A 20,935-nucleotide genomic window follows, 5' to 3' on the forward strand; every position below is an offset into this window, starting at 1 on the left:
CTTGTTCCAACAGCAACTGTACACAGATTTAGTTGCTGGCCTTCTGTCCAAAAGCAAAATCTCCATTACGTCATCCAGGAGGTCCCAATCCTTGGATCTTACCCTTTGAGAAACCATGCGTGACAGCTGAATATCTTGACCTCTGGATGGTGAACCTGACCTTCCTCTTGCAAGAGAAGATCCTCTTTGTGGAAGGCATATTGGAGGGCAGATGGACATGTCCAGAATGTCTGGGTACTACGTCCTCCTGGCCCAATCCAGAGCAATTAGGATCATGGCTTTCACAAACTTTCTCATCCCCCTGATCACGAGGAATGACAGTGACTGGAGGAAACTCATACAGGAGTGGAAAATCCCAGTCCACCACAAACGCGTCTCCTAAAGCTCCTCTTGGGGGAAATTCCCTGGAGCAATACTGTTCGCACTTTTGGTTGACACCGGTCGCACAGATCCAGTTGAGGGGTTCCCCAAAGGGTGAAGATCGCTTGAAGGACTTCCTGAGCTAGTTCCCACTCGTGGGAGACTGTGCTCTGCCTGCTCAGAGCGACCGCCGCTGTGTTCTGCTCTCCGGCTAAGTGAACTGCCGACAGAGAGATTACTTATTGTATTGCCCAGAACCAGAGCTGCATTGCCTCTCTGCACAGCGGTAGTGACCCTACACCACCACTGTTGTTGAGTTAGTATATGGCCCACTGGGTTGTCCATCATTATCAGGACATTCTTTCCCCGTACAGAAGGCAGGAAGGCCATCAGCGCTAGTCTGATCACCCTCTGCTCCAAAAGGTTGATATGTAGTTTGGACTCTGATGGAGACCAACGGCCGCTGACTGTCAGATCGTTGGTGTGGGCTCCCCACCCCGTGAGTGAGGCGTTCGTCACTACCGTTCTCTTCGGTCATGGTTGCCAAAAAGAATCTCCCTTGAGAATAATGTCTTTGCAAGCCCACCAGAGAAGGTCTTGAGCAACTCTGCTCGGAACTTGAAGTTGGTCCGACATCTTGCCTGAGAATTGGGGCCACTGTGTACAGAGTGCCCATTGAAGGGATCTCATTCTCAAACGGGCCTCGGCACAAGGAAAATGCAGAATGCCACGAGACCGAGCAACCTCCGAAAGTCAAAGGCCGGAAGATGCTGAGCATTCTGCAATGTTCTTACCATCTGCAGAATGTGTTGAGCTCTCACCTCTGGTGGCGAGGCTTTCCCTGTGTAAGTATCCAGGACTGCTCCAATAAATTGGAGTGTTTGGGATGGTATCATATGGGACTTCTTGTAATTGAGGGAGGAGCCCAGTCTGTGGAGAGAGTGGCAGGTGATACCAAGATGTTCCCGGGCTTGCTCAGTTGAACGAGCCCTGATCAGCCAATCGCCCCGGATGACGTAATGGAGATAAGAATGTTGATCCATTTACATGCAACACACCTATGGTGTTATCTTGGTTACACCTAGCTAATCTGGGGCTCCAGATTGGTACTATTGAAGGATATCTTGCAGCGCTTTCTATATTTAAGCTCACTTCGGAAGAGGTATCGTACTTCAGAATTCCTCTAATAATACAAATCCTAAAAGCACTGACCAATTTGTTCCCGCCGATCCTTTTTCAAGTCCCGGTTTGGGATCCCAACTTGGTGTTGCAATGTATGTGTGCTCCTCTCAAGCCTATACACTCCTGCCCTTTGAGGTTGCTAACCTTAACCATCTTTTTAGTGGCCATTACATCTGCCCGAAGGGTGAGTGAACTTCAGGCTTTATTCTGCAAACCTCCATGCACCATTTTCTACAAGGACAAGACTTAAGGTGAAACACCATTGGATTGGATTGGATGTTCCTCTCACGTATTCCTTATCGCCCCTCCAAACCTACACCGCAGTATAATTTTCTTTGCTTTTGCATTCTGTGCTCTCTCAGGAGGAGTAACTGTCAGGTATGGGATAAATCCTATATATGTAAAAAGGGAACAGAAGCCAACGGACGCTGCGTGCCCTTTATATGCCTTTGGTGACGTCGACATCGAGACGGAGACCTCAGAGGGCCATCGAGTCGACACGCAGTGCCCTCTGCTGGAAAACAAAAGTCTGAAGCAGCTAAGCTGTATATTGGAAATATCATAAGACAAGGAATATGTCGGAGGAACATCCAATCAAAAGAATGTTACCATGGGTAAGCAACTTGTTCTTTGGGATGACACACACACTGCCTACACCCTCAGGTGACTTCAATAGCTAGGGTGCTCTTGGCATTAATATATCACTATTGCATTTAGAATATTCTTAGGAGTAGTGTTAAAGAGAAGAGAGTTCAGAATAAAGCAAGTATTCACACAGTTATTCTTAAGTAGGTAGGTACTTTCAAAACAACCCCCAATGCAAAGTCAGTTAACCCTTTCCTGGAAGGAAGGCAAAACACATAAGCAGAAGAGAGAAGTCTCATTCAGGGAGCCTAGGCCAGCCGATGTTACGTTAGCAAAAGTCAAAGTGAATTGAAGCATTTCTTGCAGGCAAGTAGAAAGTATTTTCCAATGTTTAAAAAGTCTTGGTAGAATAAAAGAAATCAAAGTAGGGCCACAAGCTGATTAGGATTGTGAGGTAAAGAAGCTGGAATTAACTCTACAAATGCAACCAGGACAAGTCTCCAACGAGGACAAGTGACTACACAACAAGAGGTACGTTTCTGGCTGTCGAGATGGGCTTTCCTTGCATCTGGGGTCCCGCACTCTGTTAGGGCTCAGGCTCGGTCAGTCCTGCTTCCTGGGAGTCTGGAGGATCTTCCTGGAGCTCTTGGCCAGCTTAAAAGCAATACACGCAATCTGGTGTTCCTCTCCCTTTCGCTTTCCAGCAACAACTCTGTGGAAATTCAACCAGCTCCGAGAGGATGTCCAGGTGGCTTACTTTGGAGTTGATTGGTCCCACCAACTCAAAAGGGAGAAGTCGTCCTCGCAGGGGCTCTGTCGATCCAAATTTGGAGTGTTAGCATAGCAGCAGGGCTTCACCAGGCAAACCAACGGTCCAGGATATGTAGCAGACGTTTTCATCAAGTTCTTCTTCGGATACCTTCGTCCAGTGGTCGACTCTGCCTTCCAAGCCAAAAAGCCTCGCCATTATGAAGCTTGCGCCCATTCATTCCAGCCTAGCTGTCAGTCACCCAGCAGGGTGGCTGTCCTTGCCGGACAGTCAGCCGGTCTATCACCACAGAGTGCATTTGGGTCTCCTAGGAGACTAAGCACAGGGAGCGTCGGGCACCTCCCCCTGGAGCCAGAGGCAGCTTCATTCGTGAATCCCACGAAAGGCAAAATTAACAAAAGAGACCAAACCTGGTTTGGCGAGCAGAGTAAATCTCAAGAAGGACCTTTCCACTAAGAAATGGCAAAAAAAGATCGGGCCATTTTGACAAAAATGGCACCATTGGGTGCTTTACTGCAGCTGCAAACGCAGCCCGTAGAAAATGCACACCATGGTAGTTAAAAGCAAACCTCTACCACCAGCCATTAATCGAGGAAAGGGGAACATAAAAATGTTACATGAGAAGCTAGACAAAGGGGATAAGTAACCCCTCCAGCACCCTATTGTAAGATGGTCTGTGCTGGGTCTAGAAAGTTACAAACTTAAGTAAAGTCAATTTCCCTTAACTGCTCTTGGAAACAGTAGTTTATCCAAGAGAAGGTATTTAAACCTTGGGGAAATCTGGAAGACTTCCCTGTGTCACTGCAGTGAAGGTGCTGTCTTACACAATGTAAAGGATGATGCCTATAGAGTTTGTTAGATCCCACAACCAAAACAAACACAGAGTTCAAAATCACATGAAAATACATGAGTGGGAAAAAGTGTCTCGCTCTCTCCAGGTTACAAAAATCAAGTCCTCAAAATCAAGCAAAGTTGCTAGGGTCTCTAAGGTAGAGGGAATTAGCACATTTCTGAGAATTCTCCCTAACAGAGGGCTTTTTTATGATGCATAGCCCCTGAAAGGGTGGCCCTCAGGGGCAGTGTAATCCCTACTTTTAGTAGCCTGTGATTTTTTTTTTGTTTTTTTTTTTTTTTTTTTTTTTTTTAACCCGGGATTTCAAAGATTTATGATTTTTCGATGTTCAGGACTTGGAAGGGTGTCAGGAACATGTTTCTTAATGAACTTGCTACACCTGGTCGTCTGCACTCGGGGACTTCCCAGATTTAGACGTGGCGTCGGAAATGGACTTTAATGTCTGTTTTGGGGGACTGTCGTGTGGTGATCGTGACCGCTATGGCCCAGAGGACAGGGAGTGTCCGTACCTTCCCCTGGACACCGCATACAGCTTAATGGTCGGCGACATGGTCGGCCATTGGCTGTGGGGGATGCGACTTAATAGTGCTTGAGGCGCTCTGTGTCATCACCGTAGCAGAAACGCCAGCCTGCCTATTGGGGTCGGGGCCTTGCATGCGGGAATCTGACGGATCCAGATTGCCCTCAGCGTAACTTAGAACATTGATGCTGCCATCGCTGGAGGCTCTCTCGACATCCATGGCGACCTCAGCCTGCATGGCGTGGTGGTCCCAGCGCTTGGTTTTGTGGTCCCTTAGTCTTTAGCTTGAACAGTTTGCAAGATGTGCACTGTCCTTTGGCGTGGTCCCTGGGGAGACAAAGGTTGCAAACTCAGTGCAAATTCTTCCAGGTAAACTTCCTGTTACAGGAAGGGCAGCATTTAAAAGGAGTGTTCTCCATCATGCATAAGGCTGGCAATCTGGCAACATAAATGGGAGTAAAGGGGAATATGCATTCTGTTAGACTAAAATATGAACCTCCCTGCGCGCTCTCCCTACTGTGCAGGGACGAGGCCCATTGAGGCCTCGGAAGGCCATAGTCAAAGGTCTGTCGAGACGGCAGTCGCTGTCAACGGATGGTCCTTGTTCTTGAAGCTGTTGCCGGAGATATTGCAGTAAACAGTTGTCGAAAGGACAGAAAGAAATACTAAATTAAACTTTTCATAAAGTAATGGCGTCAGCCAATAAGGAACTCTGCGATATGCGCCCGACTACGATGGCGGAAAAAAAACAATCTGAGGGACCTCGACGCGTAGACATCACAGTAGAGACAGTATTACTGGCACGCCCTGTCGACATCCCTTTTTGAGTTTCGGAAACAAAAATGTAATGCTCTGCAGCTTCCACTAGATGTCGGCCTATGCATAGCATGTGATCTAAGCAGATCCACAAGTCTCAGAATGTGTATTTGCTGATTTAGAAAACTAAGAGTGTATTTGTGTGTTGCTTCATATCTTGTTCCCTTCTGAAGAAGGCTTACTCTAACTGACTGATAAATAACTTCATTATAGTTTATTCAAGCAACCTTGTGTGTAAGAGTTTATTTGAATACGTGTCACTGTGAATCTCTGTGTAACTCCCCTACAGCTCACGTTGACCCCTCTTGAGAGAAGCCTGCCTGCTCAACACGCTACCAACCGGTGTATTACAGACGTATACCAAAGGTTGGGTTCCTATTGCCAGGAGGTCAGGGTTGTTGTAGTGCACCCAAAGGGTACTGCATGCAATCTTGCCTAACAACCTCTGTCCCAGAACCTCCTCTTACTCCTACCCCCTCTCTGTTGCCCAGCTCCTCCCAATGGACCACAGAATAATTTGACATGGTCATGAGGAGACTGTCCTGTTTTATAAACCCAGAGGTCCTCCAAAACCTTCAGGGAACCCCACAGAGCAGGGAAGCAGACACCCACAGCAAGGCAGCAGACACTCAGCCCGCTGCCAAAAGGCCTGCCTAGACACCATGCAGGCTACCACCTTGTCACATCAGGACCTGGCCCAGGACACTTATTATTGCAGCACCCAAGACTCGGAAGACCCTGGCTCATACACAGACCTAGAGGACCAAGGGGACGCAGGAGACTTGGACCAATATTATGATGACAACGATGAGGACGTATACATCATCCAGTCCCCAGACCACACCGACCCACCAGTGCAGACTCCCCAGTTGACGACCAACTGCAATATAATGATCTGCTCATACAGGCTGCGCAACACTTCAAGATAAACACTCAAGAAGCCCAAGTCGACAAAGACTTTGTGGAAGACATTCTTGGGGATAAAGAAATTGGCAACTCAATGTATCCCGCTATTACATTCAGTCCAGAGACATATTCAACCCTCTCTGCTTACACCCAATTTAACACAGGCAGTCGACCCACGCATCGAAAAGATGTTTAGACTGGCCCCCTCAGATCCACTATACATTAGGAGGCAGCTAAAACCTGACTCTCTGATAGTCACCACCACAAGAAAGAGAGCGGGAACCCCTCTGGCCTCTGCCAAAGCCCCCCCGGACAAGGAGAGAAAAGAAATGTACACCCTTCCTCAGCAGCCTATCAAACAAGGATAGTTAATAACACAACACTATTAGCCAGTTATAATTGCCACAAATGAGACGAAATTGCTCAGCAGATAGACCCTAAAGACTCAGCTCTCACTCACCATTGGTGAGGGAAAAGACTGTAGCCAGCTGCATCCTTAAAAATAACTTGGACGCAGCAGACTATGCGGGAAGGATCGTAGCAGAAGGCACACTGATCAAGCGCCACGCATGGCTCTGCCAGTCGGGTTTCAAACTGTAGACCCAGGCTACACTTTTAAACATGCCTATTGAGCCCAACGCTTTATTTGGCAAAGCAGTTGAGGATGCGCTTAAAAGCGCAAAGGAAGAATGAGTCCCTCAAATCCATACAACAGCTCACTAACAAGCCCTTTGGGCAGAGAGGGGGATCAAACTCTCGCTGGTTTAGAGGACAGAACTACAGCCAGGGTTTGGCCTGGGGTTCTTCAAAAAGGCTGTCCTCCCAACAGGGGTTTCAAAGAGGCCAAAAAAAAGTCTAGAAGAAGGGGCGGATCCTCCTCCTTAAGAGGGGGCTTAACCCCTTCCAAACAATGACCACCCTCTACAGGTTCCCTCCCATGCCACTCCAGAAGGAGGTCGTATTTCACACTTTTACCCATGCATGGGTGGGGATCACTTCGGACAAGTGGGTACTTTCCACCGTGGCTGGGGGGTATTGCATAGAGCTACTCCAAACACCAGCCAACCAGCCGCCAAGACAAAGGAAGACTTCACAGGAGGAACAGCGCATCCTGTTGGAAGAAGTCAAAGCACTATTTCTGAAGGACGCCATAGAAATCGTCCCCGCAAACCACGTAAACAATGGTATTTATTCAATGTACTAACAATGCGCCCTGTACTAGACCTGCGCCCTGCAACACCTATGTCAAGCGACAAAGAATCTGTATGACAACGCTATAAGAAGTGATCCCACTGCTAAAACAGGGGCCTACATAGCAACCTCAGATTTGAAATATGCATACGTTCATATTTCAATGTTCCCACCGCACAGAAGATTGTTGCGCTTCAAGATAGCGAACTAGCACTAACAATTCAAGGTGCTACCTTTCAGCGTAGCCTCGGCTCCAGGGGTATTCACCAAGGTACTATCGGTAGTGGCAGCGCACCTACGCAGATAATCAATCCCAGTGTACACTTACCTGGACGACTGGCTGAAAAACAGGGAATCCCCCCCAAATTTGCAAGCAAAACACCCAGAGAACAATCCTTCTGTTTCAATTGGAATTCTCAATCAACGAGAAAAGTAAAGGAGTGTTCCAAGCAAAACAAAACGGTTCTTAGGAGCTGTCATAAAGACAGAAGAGGGTCTCATCTTTCCGTCAAAGGAAAGAGTTCCAAACATACTGCTGCAAATATGACAGTATCTAGCCAGTCACCAAGTAACCGTAAGCAAAGCAATGCGTTTGCTTGGGATGATGGCTTCATGCATTTACCTGGTCCCGCACGCGCGGTTGCGCATGCGCCCAATGCAAGAGTGGTACGCGAAACAGTGGTCTCGGGCAACCGGTCAGTGGGACGATCTAGTGGTTGTTTCGCTAACCCTAGTTCAAGCGCTACGCTGGTGGACAAGGGAAAACCTTTTCACAAACCGGCAGTGCAGGCAGTTGTCACAATACTCATCACTCACCGGGTGGGGAGCCAATTACCTTCCCCACGCAGCGCATGGCCTGTGGATACAGATCACAGCCCAAAATCACATCAAACTTTTTTGGAAGAGCACCTGTCAGGACAGACAGTACAAATCCTCAAAGACGGCCCCACTGCCATGTTTTAAATAAACAAGCAGGGGGGCACACACTCTCCAAATCTGTCCCAGGTAGCACACAAAATCTGGAAGTGGGCACTCAAGCGTGACATGTTCTTAACATCGCAACATGTTGCAGGGGAACTCAATTCGCTGGCAGACTCATTAAGCAGAGACCCTGTAACCGAAGAGCATGAGTGGCAACTCGACAAAGATATCTTGGACGATAGCTTCTCCCGATGGGGTTATCCCCCTTTAGAGTTGTTCGCCACAAGCCAAAACACGCAATGCCCAGACTTCGCACCATGTTTCCCCAACACGGGTCCAAGGGGAACGCCCTGTGGTCAGGAATATTTGCCTACACTTTTTCTCCTACACTGCTACTGAGCAGGTTAGTGAACAAAAAGCACCAGGATCAAGACACTGATCCTAGTTGCTCCTATGGGCAAGACAACTGTGGTTTCCACATCGGGGACTACGTTCCACCCACACCCTCAATCTATGAACTTGGCAGCATGGCTCCTGAAGTCATAGAATTTGGCCATCTAAAACTACCTCAAAGGTGTATGGAAATCCTCAAGGAGGCATGAAAACCAAACCCCAGACACTTTTATTTTAACAATTGGAAAGGATTTGTGATGTGGTGCTATTCAAAAAATGTAAATCTAATCGAATGTACTCCATCACACATTCTTCATTACATGCTCCACTTACTAGACTCCGGGCTAGTATTTAACTCTATCAAAGTTCACATAGCGGCTTTATCTGCATACACCATTTCCTAAAGCAAGGTGTCCTGGTGGAAAGTCCCTATCATGAAGGCATTCATGGAAGGAATAAAAAGACTAAACCCACCCATTTCTACCTCGGCTCCAGAGTGAGACCTAAATGTGGTACTTGCAAAGCTCATGGGACCCCCCCCCCTTTTAAGCCTATGCATAAATCCAGCCTTAAACACCTTGCATAGGGGGGATAGCTCAGGGGCAACGTGCTTACCTTGCAAGCAAGACGACACAGAGCAACACAAGTTCGATCCCGGTCCTCGCTTAGAAACCTATGGGTATTAAGTATGTTATAAATAAACAATCATATATCATATAAAACAGCTTGTCTGGTGGATATCGCCTTCATAAGAAGAGTCTGTGAACTACAAGTTGGTCCTAAGAACACACCCTAGGTTTTCACGTAAATTCATATCTAAGTTCCATGTCAACTAGTCCATTGAACTTTTGAACTTCCAGCTTTCTTTACAAGCCCTTCAAGCTCAGCTGAGAAAAAACTCCATACACTAGATGTAAGGAGGGCAGTCCTTTTCTATGTAAACAAGACAAGACCAGTTTTTCGCAAAAACCCAGGACATCCTGTCCTCCTTCTCCTCCCCTCCTTTTCCCTCTCTGTGCTTGCTGTCTCCTCCTCCCCCTCAGCCAACCCCCACCCTCCTTCTTTTACTTTCCTCTCTTCTATCCTGAGGTTCATCCCTGTTACTCTAAAACCATCAAGGACCACATTGACACCCTTGCTCCGGCCCTTGCCAATTTCTGCAACCACTCCTTTTCCTCTGGTTCCTTCCCGTCCCCTCTGAAGCACTCCCTGTGCATCCTCTTCTCAAGAAACCCACAGCTGGTCCTTTCTGTTCAGGTAACTATTGCCCAATTTCCATTACTCCCTTTCTGGGCACACCCCTGGAACAGCTGGCCATCTCTCAGCTTAACCTTCATTCTGATTCTGTTGGCTGTCTCCATGACCATCAGTCAGACCTTCCAGGATTTTGCGGCATGAAATGGCAAATATTGCGGCACAAACCTTTATTTATTGCGGGATTTTTGCAGGACATTTTTTATTAACTGGAGGGTATAAAATTGCCACATTGCAGGAAAGAGGCAGAATGCAAGGCTACAAGAGCCAGGGTATCATTATGTATCTTTTGTATTAATTTAATTGGAAGAGTCCCAGATGTCTCTGGCTTTGCAGAACCGTGTTTGATTTGGCTACATTTTTGGTTTAATGTGCATGCCTATTTAAAAGTATTAACTAAATTGATCATTATCAGTTGTAATGCGGAAAATAGTCCCCTTCTATGTTCTCCAATCCCCCAAACACCCACACACCTCTCACCAACACACATCACACCAACTCCCCATTACAACTTGCATTCCTGAACTTCTCAGTCATACAAATACTCACGTGCTATGTCAAGTCACAATTTATACTCTCCAGCCCCTGCCACACTCCAAATCATACTCCCAACTCACACACTCAATTCCTCCCGAAATATACAGTCCCTCATTCTTGTGTTGCTTCTGCATCTTGCATCCTTTCTCCCATTCTTTCGCACTCTTCCCTCATCCTTTTTCTCAATCTGCTGCTCACTGCCTCTTTCCTGCCATCCGCTTCTGTTAGGGAGAATTCTCTGTTAAGGCTAATTTCCCAAACCTAGTGAGTCCCCCAGCAGCGTTGCTGGATTTTTGGGGTTTCATTTTTTTCTCCTGCTAAGAGTGAGACTCTTTTTCTCCCACTCTTAGGCATGATTTGAGAATGTCCTTTGACTATGTAATGTGTTTTATGGGCAATGGGGCCTTTTACTCTATAGGGCTTCATGTGTTTTTGGTATGTGTTACACAGGACCCTCAGTGCAGTAACACAGGGGTGTCATAGTGACCCCCAAACATAGACTCCATACCCTGGGACTGACTACTGTCTCCCAGGGCATGTAAAGTCACCATTGACTTTACTAGTCTTAAATTGTGAACAGAACCAGTACAAACCATCATATTGTGGAAGTACTGGTAGGGGTAATTCGATTGCCCCTGGGTCTGTTTTCCAAGGGGGCACTGTCCAGTCCCCCCTTATCGAGTTTCTGGCTGGTGGCAGTGGTTACCACGCGAAATATTCCACCGGAATATTTCCTATGGGATTTTCCCATTCATTTTAAACGCACCACTTTTTTGGTGCAATGTTAAAGATACCGCTGGGTTATTTATTTAATATTTATTCCCCGGTTGGGTCTTTTTGCCAGTACTCGGTTTTAAAATGGCGTTTGTGTTTGCCTCTGTAACTCCAACCCAAGTCGAGCCCTTTGTTCCACTTTTGGCAGGCTTCTGCACAGAAGCCTCCAAAAGTGGTGCCACTCTGTCTGGGTCTACAGGATGTGTGGGAGTGGGGACTAGGCACCCTGGACTGAGTTGCCTTGCCAACTCATGTCGCACTCTTGTGTGATTGGCCCAGGGGTGAGCTGCCCGGCTCACCACTTAGCATGTTTGACTGACAGCTAGGCTGATGAAAGAGGGTTTTGCTGCATAAAAGCAGGTCTTTGGGGACTTGAACTTCAGAAGTCGCTGCAGGACCTAAAGAATCCGAAGAGGGGAGAAGTTGAGCCATCTAGGACGACGACACCCCCGGTGGAGCCCGGCTGTACGAAACTCGCCACTTTCCCGACGACAGAGAAGATCTTCTTCCAGGAGAGTCTTCTTCCCTTTGAGCTGGTGGGACCAACCAGTTCGTTTTTTACGCCTTCCTGAATTGTCTCGTGGTCGAATCGCCTGTGCCAAGCACCCCGGCGGTCGGATAGCCACGCTTAACCACTACCGCAAGTAAAAGGGTAGTACCTTTTAACCGGGAAACTCCGCGGCTGGTTTCTTCCCTGGCAGTGCAACGACCTCCAGCTTTCCTCCACATCGAGATCTTCTCTTCCCCTGGACGAAGCCCCGACTTGCACCCGCTGGCAGGAACAACTGCCCCCGCTGGAGCTTTCTCACCATTTCAGGTACTGTGTCCCGCCTGGCCTCCCTTGCAACAGACTGTCCAAGGTGTCCCGTAAATCCTTGACTCTCTATCCTGGGGTGACCTCGGACCCGTTAACATTACCTTTCTAACTTGATGCAACCTCTTTTTGACTTTCCTGCAAAGACTTTAAGTGCATTTCCACTGTGTGATCTTGGCCACATTCCGCCTTGCTCTCTCCAAGAGTGGGCCTGGCCTATGAACTTTCTGCTCTACAGTAGACCCTGCCTTTCTTGACTTGCTGTGGTTCATTAAAAGTGTTGGTACTGTGTGATTTTCTTATTCTGCCTTTTCGCTCCCTTTTTTTAACAAATTATTGGAGTTCCATCTATGGTTACGCGCTCACCTATGTTTTGCTAAATAAGTGGTGTCTTAACATAGACTTGTCCAATAATTAATTAGGGAGGTGTATATATTTCTAGTGACTGTTTGAACTCGCTTGACATATTATCCAAATCCTTCCAGTCGTTCAGGAAACTTGCTATCGGGTGGCTTCTGACAAAAAGTCAACCTTGAAGTTAGACTCAGCTATAAACTGCACTTATTGCACATGCCTCATTTATGTCCTCATTGGTTGCTATCACCTCCACTGCCTGTATATCTTGTATATAACTGTTGTTCCTAATATATAACTGTTGTTCAAGCTGTTCAAGTATCACTGCTTATCACCATGTACTGTGCCTTGTAACTTGTACTAAGCGCCCTTTTACTTTTGGGTCTGGAGCGCTATAGAAATAAAATAAACAAACAAATTAGTGCCAGTGTATTTTTACAAGTGTGTTTTTAAATAAATAATTATTTACTTTTATACCAAAGCTCTGGTCAGTGTTTGCTTGTACTACTGTATTTCTAGCCCTATTGTGTATATTCTATATACTGCCTAACTCTTCTTGAGAGAAGTCTGACTGCTCAGCCACAGCTACCAGGTAAATCTGAGTGGTACAGACTGCTACCAATTGGGTTTACTGCTAACACCTGTAGTCTTAAACTTTTTGCAGTGGTCCCTAAGGGAACTGTACACGTTTCTGCCTAACAGCTTACGCTCTGCTTTCTGGCTCACTGACCACACGCGTCCTCTACTTTCTGTACCTCCGCTCGCTCTCAGAATTCTGGCCCACCGCATCACTGCTTCTTCTGCTCTCTTGTGCACAACTTTCTCCTCTAACCCACTGCTCTCCCTCTGCTTTCTTGCCGATCACTTCACATCTCACACATCACTCTCCCTCTCTATCTCTATCCTTTCCCTCTCATAGGGTGACAATTTCATTTTTTTTAATGTAGATTTTGACCTAGATCCTCAAAAAATGGGGCATTTAAAAATAAAGCCGAGGATATGCTATTTTAGACAACCCATTTTTGGTAATGAGCAGGTCACCTTATTCTCAAAGGTGACCGGCGCATTTCCACAGGCTTGAGCTGTAGTGCAAATTGTGTGCAGGCCAGCTGCCTTGAATAGGGTTCTGGGTTGTTTGACCGAAGTGTAATTATTTGTGGCGGAATCGACCATAGTCCATTTCGCCGCGAATTGATTTGCACTTCAGCCAAATAACCCAAAATGTAGCTTTCACCACCACCGCACGGCCTCTTCTACTTAACTGCTTGGTCACTGCCGCTTCCCCTGCAACCCTGCGGTGTCAGATCCGTCTCTCTAGCGCGGGTCGGATCCGACTCCGCAGGGTCCTTTTTTTAGTTATTTTCTTTTTGGTCCCCTGTCTCCAATTTTGAGGAAGCGGGGGACAAGTATTTATAAAAATCGATCAAATGGTACTGGCCCTAATAGGTCAATTTGTACCATTTAATCGATTTTTGTCAGTCAAAATGGGTAGTACCTTGAATAGAAGTGCTCTCCGGACAGTGTTCTGCAAGCTCCCAGCGCCTTTCACAGGGACAAGCCCTTCAGGGTCCTGCCACTGTAAAATGCGACCCAAAAAATGCATTTTTATCCTGTTTGAGGAACAGAAATGCAAGCGACGCAGCAGCGTTTCATACCTTAAAAGAAATGCATGACCGGGTCAGGAAAGACCCTGTCATGCAGTGGCACCCCCACACCCCGTGCGCTTGGGTCGCCTACATACAATTTCTGCACATTTAAAAGTGCATCTTGCTTGGAAATGTTGGATGCGCTTTTAAATTGGCAGAAACGCCCCCCGATTTGCTCAAGGGGGTGAAAAAGGCCATCTGAATGGGCGCGCATATAAAATGTGCCCATTAAGGTTTCCCTTGTGGATTGGGCTGCCCTTTTTTTGGGCGCAAGTGATGAGATGTGTTAGCGCATTTCATTTCTTGCGTTAAAGTTTTGAGAACCTGGCACCCTAACTATTTCTTTTTAAAACAGTAGTTTTTGCAGATATATTTGTTAGTAAAAAAAAAAGAAAAAAAGCTGTTTTTCCACAAAACGGCCATTTTCGCGGCATTTTGCACAAAACGACCATTTTCACGGCATTTTACGGATCGTAAAATCGCTATAGGCTGGACGGTCTGATCAGTCTGGCTTCAGAGCAGCCAGAAGCAAGGAAACTGCTCTCCTGAACATCTGTGAAGATCTGCTCTCCAACCTTGACTGTAACATTCCCTCTGTCCTCATCCTAATCGATCTCTCTTCTGCCTTCGACACGGTCAACCATACCATCCTGCTCAACCATCTCTGTGATAACCTGGGTATCACTGGTCAGGCTCTGGCTGACCTCTTTCCTCTCTGATCGACCCTCCCAGGTACAACTTGGGTCCTTCCTATTAGCTATCTTCCTCTCTACCTGTGGTGTTCCCCAGGGGTCTAACCTCTCGTCCTGGCTTTTCAACCAATACCTGGCAACCCTTGCCCACTGCATTGCCATTTTCTGCTCAAATTTCCAGTGCTACGCTGATGACACTCAACTCATTTTTAGGCTGCCCTCGGCCACCTCCTCTCCCTCTCTCATCTCTGATTGCCTAACTGCCATTCAAGATTGGTTTGGCGCCAATGATATTTGTCTGAATGCCAGCAAGATGGAGATCCTCCTCGTTGGCACACCTTCACCATCCTTTCCCCTCACTCTATGGCCGGCCTCCCTTAGCCATCCTGCTACCCCCACCTCAGGGTCATCTTTGACTCCACACTTTCCTTCTCCGCCCACATCTCTGAGGTCTCTAAAAAGTCAAACCTCCTGCTGCACCTACTCAGAGGTACTCTGCCTTTCCCATCCTTCCCCCAGAAGCTCACTGTATCCCAAGCTCTGGTTCTCTCGAGGTTGGACTATTGTAACAGCCTCTTTCTAAATCTACCTGCTCTACCCTCTGCCATCTGCAACTAATCCAGAACAGGACTGCAAGACTTGTCCTTGGCCTCAAGCCCTGGGACCATATCTCTCCAGCTCTGAAATCTCTCCCAGTGGTAGTAAGGATTAAATTCAAAACCCTCTGCGTTGTCCACAAGGCTTTTCTGGGGCCTGGGTCCAAAATCCCTTCAGCTATCCCTCCGCAAATACCTCCCCTCTCGAGCTCTTCGCTCCTCTACCTCCAACTCCCTCACGGTCAGTCGTTTTTCAAAGAAACGAGCTTGGGTTAGATCTGTCTTCAGCTGGGGCTTCCCTCTGGAACAGCCTCCCTGCCACTCTAAAACTAGAGGAGAACCAACCCCCAGTTCCAGAAGCACCTCAAGACCTTCCGCTTTGCTTCTGCCTTCGCTCCCCCTCTCCCCTGCTGATCTGCTCTCTCTTGGCACTGTGCACCTGGGCACCCTCTGTCCACTGGGCCCAGGTACCTGGCCACCCTGCCACCCTCCTGCACTGCCTCCTGGCCACCCCTTGCACTGGGGACTGTAGCTGTACCCATACAGTCCCCCCTGACTCCCCATTTTCTTCTTTTTCTGCACTTCTTTTGTTCTACCGAGTCTGCTGCCGTAAACACAGCACTTGCCACTTGCTGGCTGCACTACCACTGTTTATTGCCTCTATTATCTATTTATTTTATGTATTATTTGTTTTCTCTGCTACTCCGCACTTTCCACTCCCCTCATGCACATTTCCCCTTTCCCATGCACTTACACGTTCTCAATGACCTAGTACGATCGTTGTTTGTTCTCCCCTGTTCCCCTCACCTCCCTTGCCTTGTCACCCTCTGAAACACTTGTGTACAAGCGCGATACAAATAAAATATATCAGATCATTCAACTTTTTAAAACTACAAAAGCGACTAGATTTTCGAGGACATTGGTTGAGTTTTGATTGTGGAAAATGTACTTCGTGTTTTTGCTTCTCGAGTTGTAAAGTAAAGAGTTAAGCATAATACCAGCCTCCGGTTTTGACACAAAATTCATTTCAGACCCCTATCCCTAATGAATGACGTAGTTGGAAACTCATGTTGCGCATTAGTGTTTCCATTGTTTTTGGACATGTCCACTCCACTGCAGAAATCGTGGTGGAACAAGAAAACCTGCAAATTTAGTGACTTGCCCATTAACGCCTGTAACTGCACTAATTGCCCTTGAACGCAATCCTCTTGACAGCCACCCTCGCCCATTTGGGTTCAAGTAGCCAATTCATAGCTAGGTCTCTGGGACGCACCCCACGCTTGCACATGCCTGTAGGGGTTAGCTGCGGGTACCTCGCGCCAGCAGACGGTTCTTCCGTTGCACACGAATCCCTCTTGTGAATTTGAGACTGGCATGCAGGATTCTGTGGCTGCAGAATCTGGGGTGCGCTTTCCATCATGCGTTCTGCAGCAAAGCGTTTGTGCTCTGGCCATTGTGTATGTTCTCATTTGTATGTACTGCTGAAAAGCGAGGGTTTACTTTCTCTTTTCTTTTTCATAACAATGAAGTTGTAAGATTTCCAGAGTGCGAAAAAGAAGCAAACCTGAAACAAAAACGTCTATTGAAAGAAGCATCAGCTTTCATCTTAGCTGTCAAAATTCCAAATTTTGTAAGTTATTGAATTAACTATTTTTTTTTTAATTGTTCTCCTATATTGATTTTGCCAGGGAAATAAAGACCTGTAAATATGTGTATTTGCCAATTTCCTGCCAAGTTAGTTGTTAATAATTAACAGTTGGAAAGGAGATGAAAGTTGCATCTCTACATTTGTGTTGATGACAGATGCTGTTAAATGTATTTTCTTTTCTTAAATATGATTTTTTCCTCCATTTTTCTTAATTCAAAATAAATGTGTGAAGTAATCACTTTTATGGTAGCTGCAATAGACCATTTAACCCACTGAAAAGTTTCACCAGGCAAAGGATGTGCTGTGTAGTTTTGTTTATTATAGCTGGAAACTTACTGAAGAACAGGCTAATTGCCAACCCTGAAATCTACCAGTGAGGTGTGAAAAACATTGCCTATATTAGTTCATGCTCTGAATTTTCTTGTTTTTATAAATGTTTCTTTATAACGTTTTTCAGTTGGATACATTCAGCATTATTGCAATGCCGAGGTATGTGTGTGATCTGCAGATGACAAGTTTAAAAAACCCAGCAAAATCTTTTCATCAGTCTTCGGTTGTTACTGGCGATAGTTAAATTTGACCAACCCCTCCCATTCGCCCTGCACAGGGCGGGATCTGGTGATTTCGGGAGATTGACGATTTTGTGATTTTAAAAAAAAAATAGGCAATAAGGACACAGTATAACATACACAAGGCCATAGCAGACCCCACATGCATGTCAACTACAGACCCGGGCAGTGCCTGTGGGTATGGTTTGTATCCTAATAATTGCAGAACCTTTAGCCAGTACCTCCTCTATGTTCTTTACCTCCCACTTGGGCATTCCTGTATCTCTGCTGTTGTCTTTATAATATCTATTTACAGGCTTGGACCATTATGTTTTGTTCATACTCGTACTGATATCTCTTTCATTTGTATAACACAGGAGTCTGAGTATGTCTTTCCTTCAGAGTTGTTATCCTCACTGTCTGTAGGCACCTCTTTTCTAAGAAGATGAGTCTAGAAATCCCCTTATATGTCTGCCGGCTTTTGTTGCAGATTAGCTAGTTACCTGTAGCGGCCATCTGTCCCTGCATATAGTGAAGTCTCTAATCCCCCATGTATAGTTCGATATGCCTTTACACTTTTTCTAAGATTTGCGGTCTTAATGGCAATAGAAGCATTGTCAATTGGGGTGGGAGGGAGGATGCTTTATCCGTTTTTATGAACCAAGTAGAGGAGAACCTCAACCTAACACAAAAAGGAACCATATAAAACTACACAATGAAGTTGGGATGAAAAAGGGCTTCAGTCTCTGACATGAGGGAAAAGATTGAATTCCCTTATGCCTTCATCACAGAAAATATAAGTAGTGAAGCCTAAGAAACATTTTATGCCTCCTCTATTACAGAAATGAGTTCAAGAAGCCAAACCCATTAAACGTGAATTTTACATTTCTAAAAAGGATGTATAAAGAATACGTTTTTTCTTCTTCTGGGAAATGTGTTTGTTACCACAAAGAGGAGCCAAATATTAATAAATAAGAAGCATACTGACTACATTTGGTTCCATCCATTGGAAAATATACCATAGCATTGTGATGTAATTAATTTACAAATGCATTGTTGGGTATTTCTAGTTTTTATCCACACCCCAACAAATCTTTAATATATGTGTTTGCACATCTATTTGTGTTATTTTACAATGCGTTGTCTCTTGTTTCCCAGATGTACATTTGTTTAAGTATATAAGGAGAGACATGATGGAAGATGTTTTATATGTGTGACATTTTCATGTGTACCATATTGTCAATGTACCTGGGTTGAGTTGGGATTTTAGTTTAGTTTATATTAAGTTTGACTCATTTTATAATTTGTACACATTCAGATGTTCTATTAATGGTGGCAACACAAATATGTTTTTTTACTATGCAAATTTTAGTTTGATATTTTTGTATTAATATTGAATAAATAATTTTTTCTAAAAATAAGTGAGACATTCAGTTTTAGACCCACCACTGATGGCCTCTACCATAGTATTTTGAATGATGTCCTTACTTTGTAGTCTAAGACTTAAATAATTGCGAGAACCTGGCATGCATGTGGCTCAGCCTATCCACTCCTCTGTAGAAATTGAGCAACAGGTGATCAAATGTCCATACATATAATGTGGAGCTATCACTGGCAAATGTGCCACATTTGCCGGTGATAGCGCCACATTATATGTATAAACATTTGATCACCTGTTGCTCAATTTCTACATTTTGGGTCATGATCCAGATCAGAGTTGTAGATTCAGTGCAGCGTGATGTACATTTCTATCAGGATTCAGCAGCAAGTTATTGTATGCCGGGTATTAAGTACAACTCTACATGCAAGTACATCTGCCCTTGTCCATTCATTGTCTTCCAAATACCTTCCTAAATTCTCTTCCCACGGCTCCTTATTTCTCACTGTATAATCCCCAGCTCCCACTACCAGCACAGTGTAGATATTAGTCAATGATTTAGATGCTTTGACTGCAAAATGTAGAATAGTAGTGAGGACTCATTTGGGAACCCTCACACCCTGATTTGTGCATATTGCAGGACATATGCTGCCACCTGCGGCTAGCCCATAAGTAACTCATGCAGAGTTAATTGTATTGGCGATCATCTATTCTCTTCCTTTCTCAATGTTTTCTTGAAACATACTTCCTGGAGGCCTAGAGGACTTCCCAACCAGTTCAATACTGGCATATGCTTGCTGAATGATCTTACTTTTGCTAGCCATTTAAGAACGTTTTCCAAATAACCGTAGTCGCCTATTTTGGACCTATACATTGTCTCACTGTTCATTGTCCTCTACGCCATACAGCAGAACTATCTGAGCATCATCCTATGTGTCCTTTATTAAATATGGGGCCACATCACTCCAAAACAAACTCTCGATGTCAGTTGAAACAGAGGTTTTTTCTTGTTATACTTTTCCGGGATGCCTGCTTGTCTGTTATGGCCAGATCCAGCTGTTATACATATAGTTTATGGCTACAGAGCTATATTATTACAACCTTTAAGTTGGAACTCATTAGCTACACTTTTTCATATTTTTCCCACATTGCATGTAATGCTATTCTCACAACATTGGCTGTCCGTGTTGACCTATTTAGCACTCAACTAGAGCATGAAAAGGAAGCGTTATGGGAATATACGGTATATTTGCAAATTAGTATACACATTTCAGGACCATACCGTTTTGCTAGTCCTCCTGCCAACCCGATCGTCAGACGTTATCCATCTCGCCTCCTTCCGTTTAAGATGTTCTAGGCCCTCCGTTGTGTTGCACCGGTTTGTCTCCTTTGGCATTCATGCAATTCGTATCCCCAAATACTTGTTTTTCGGGCCACGAAGTCGGTCCCCAACACCTCAGGGCTTGATGAATTAATCCGGAACACCTTTCCAAATTATTTCCAAACTATTCATCAGGCTAGCCAAGGGGTTGTAACAAAGGTAGTCATTTATCACCATGGCGACTGGTGAACTTTAGAAAAGGTGGGGGTAACTACCAGCTACATTTTCACCAATCACAACCATTTCCAAGGGAATGCATGGGGCTCATTGGAAGAAAATTTGGAAAATACATGGGACCAGTGCTGCATGTTATGCTACCGGCAAATGTGTCAACCATATGTGTCAACCTTAGTGGGCTGTTATTAGTGCCTCCCTCCTGATCTTCAATCAGCAACCACCTATTGTTCTAAGAAGGACGAATTCAGCTCTGCCAATGCACCTCTATTCTGTACTACATCTGTTTCATTAGTGAGTTCCAAGCACACCATTGCGAATGTACTCCATCCTTGCCTCTTTTGCACACTATTTCATTATTGGGAGGGGCGCAGGGCCCCCACAAAGCACTTGAAACCTGAATTCTAATATTCCTTTTTTTTCCAGCACATAGGCTTACATTTCGCTCTACGAAATAAAAGTAATCCTGACCAGCAGTAACCTCTGCTATTTTGATGCTGGCACCCATATTTATTTCTCCAGGGTAATTCAAAAGTGCCTATATTATGTCTGCTGGGACCGCAAAACTGAGATATATGCAAAGATCTGCCAGATCAATTTCAATACTGTTTTTCCAATTTTGAGGCAAACACACAGATACATA

At 45.5% G+C, this 20,935-nt stretch overlaps 1 protein-coding gene across 1 annotated transcript in view; it reads left to right on the top strand.

Annotated features, from left to right (window-relative positions):
- The window catches only part of LOC138492324 (clustered mitochondria protein homolog), a 1,100,229-nt gene that overhangs the window by 479,896 nt on the left and 599,398 nt on the right, over positions 1 to 20,935 (top strand). Inside the window, exon 13 of the mRNA XM_069619372.1 lies at positions 16,693 to 16,793. Coding sequence (XP_069475473.1) covers positions 16,693 to 16,793 — 101 coding nt within the window. The remainder of the gene's footprint in view (positions 1 to 16,692; positions 16,794 to 20,935) is intronic.

Source organism: Ambystoma mexicanum, chromosome 10 (assembly GCF_040938575.1).
Source record: "Ambystoma mexicanum isolate Mex_15411 chromosome 10, UKY_AmexF1_1, whole genome shotgun sequence".
In the NCBI taxonomy this organism is placed as follows: Eukaryota; Metazoa; Chordata; class Amphibia; order Caudata; family Ambystomatidae; genus Ambystoma; species Ambystoma mexicanum.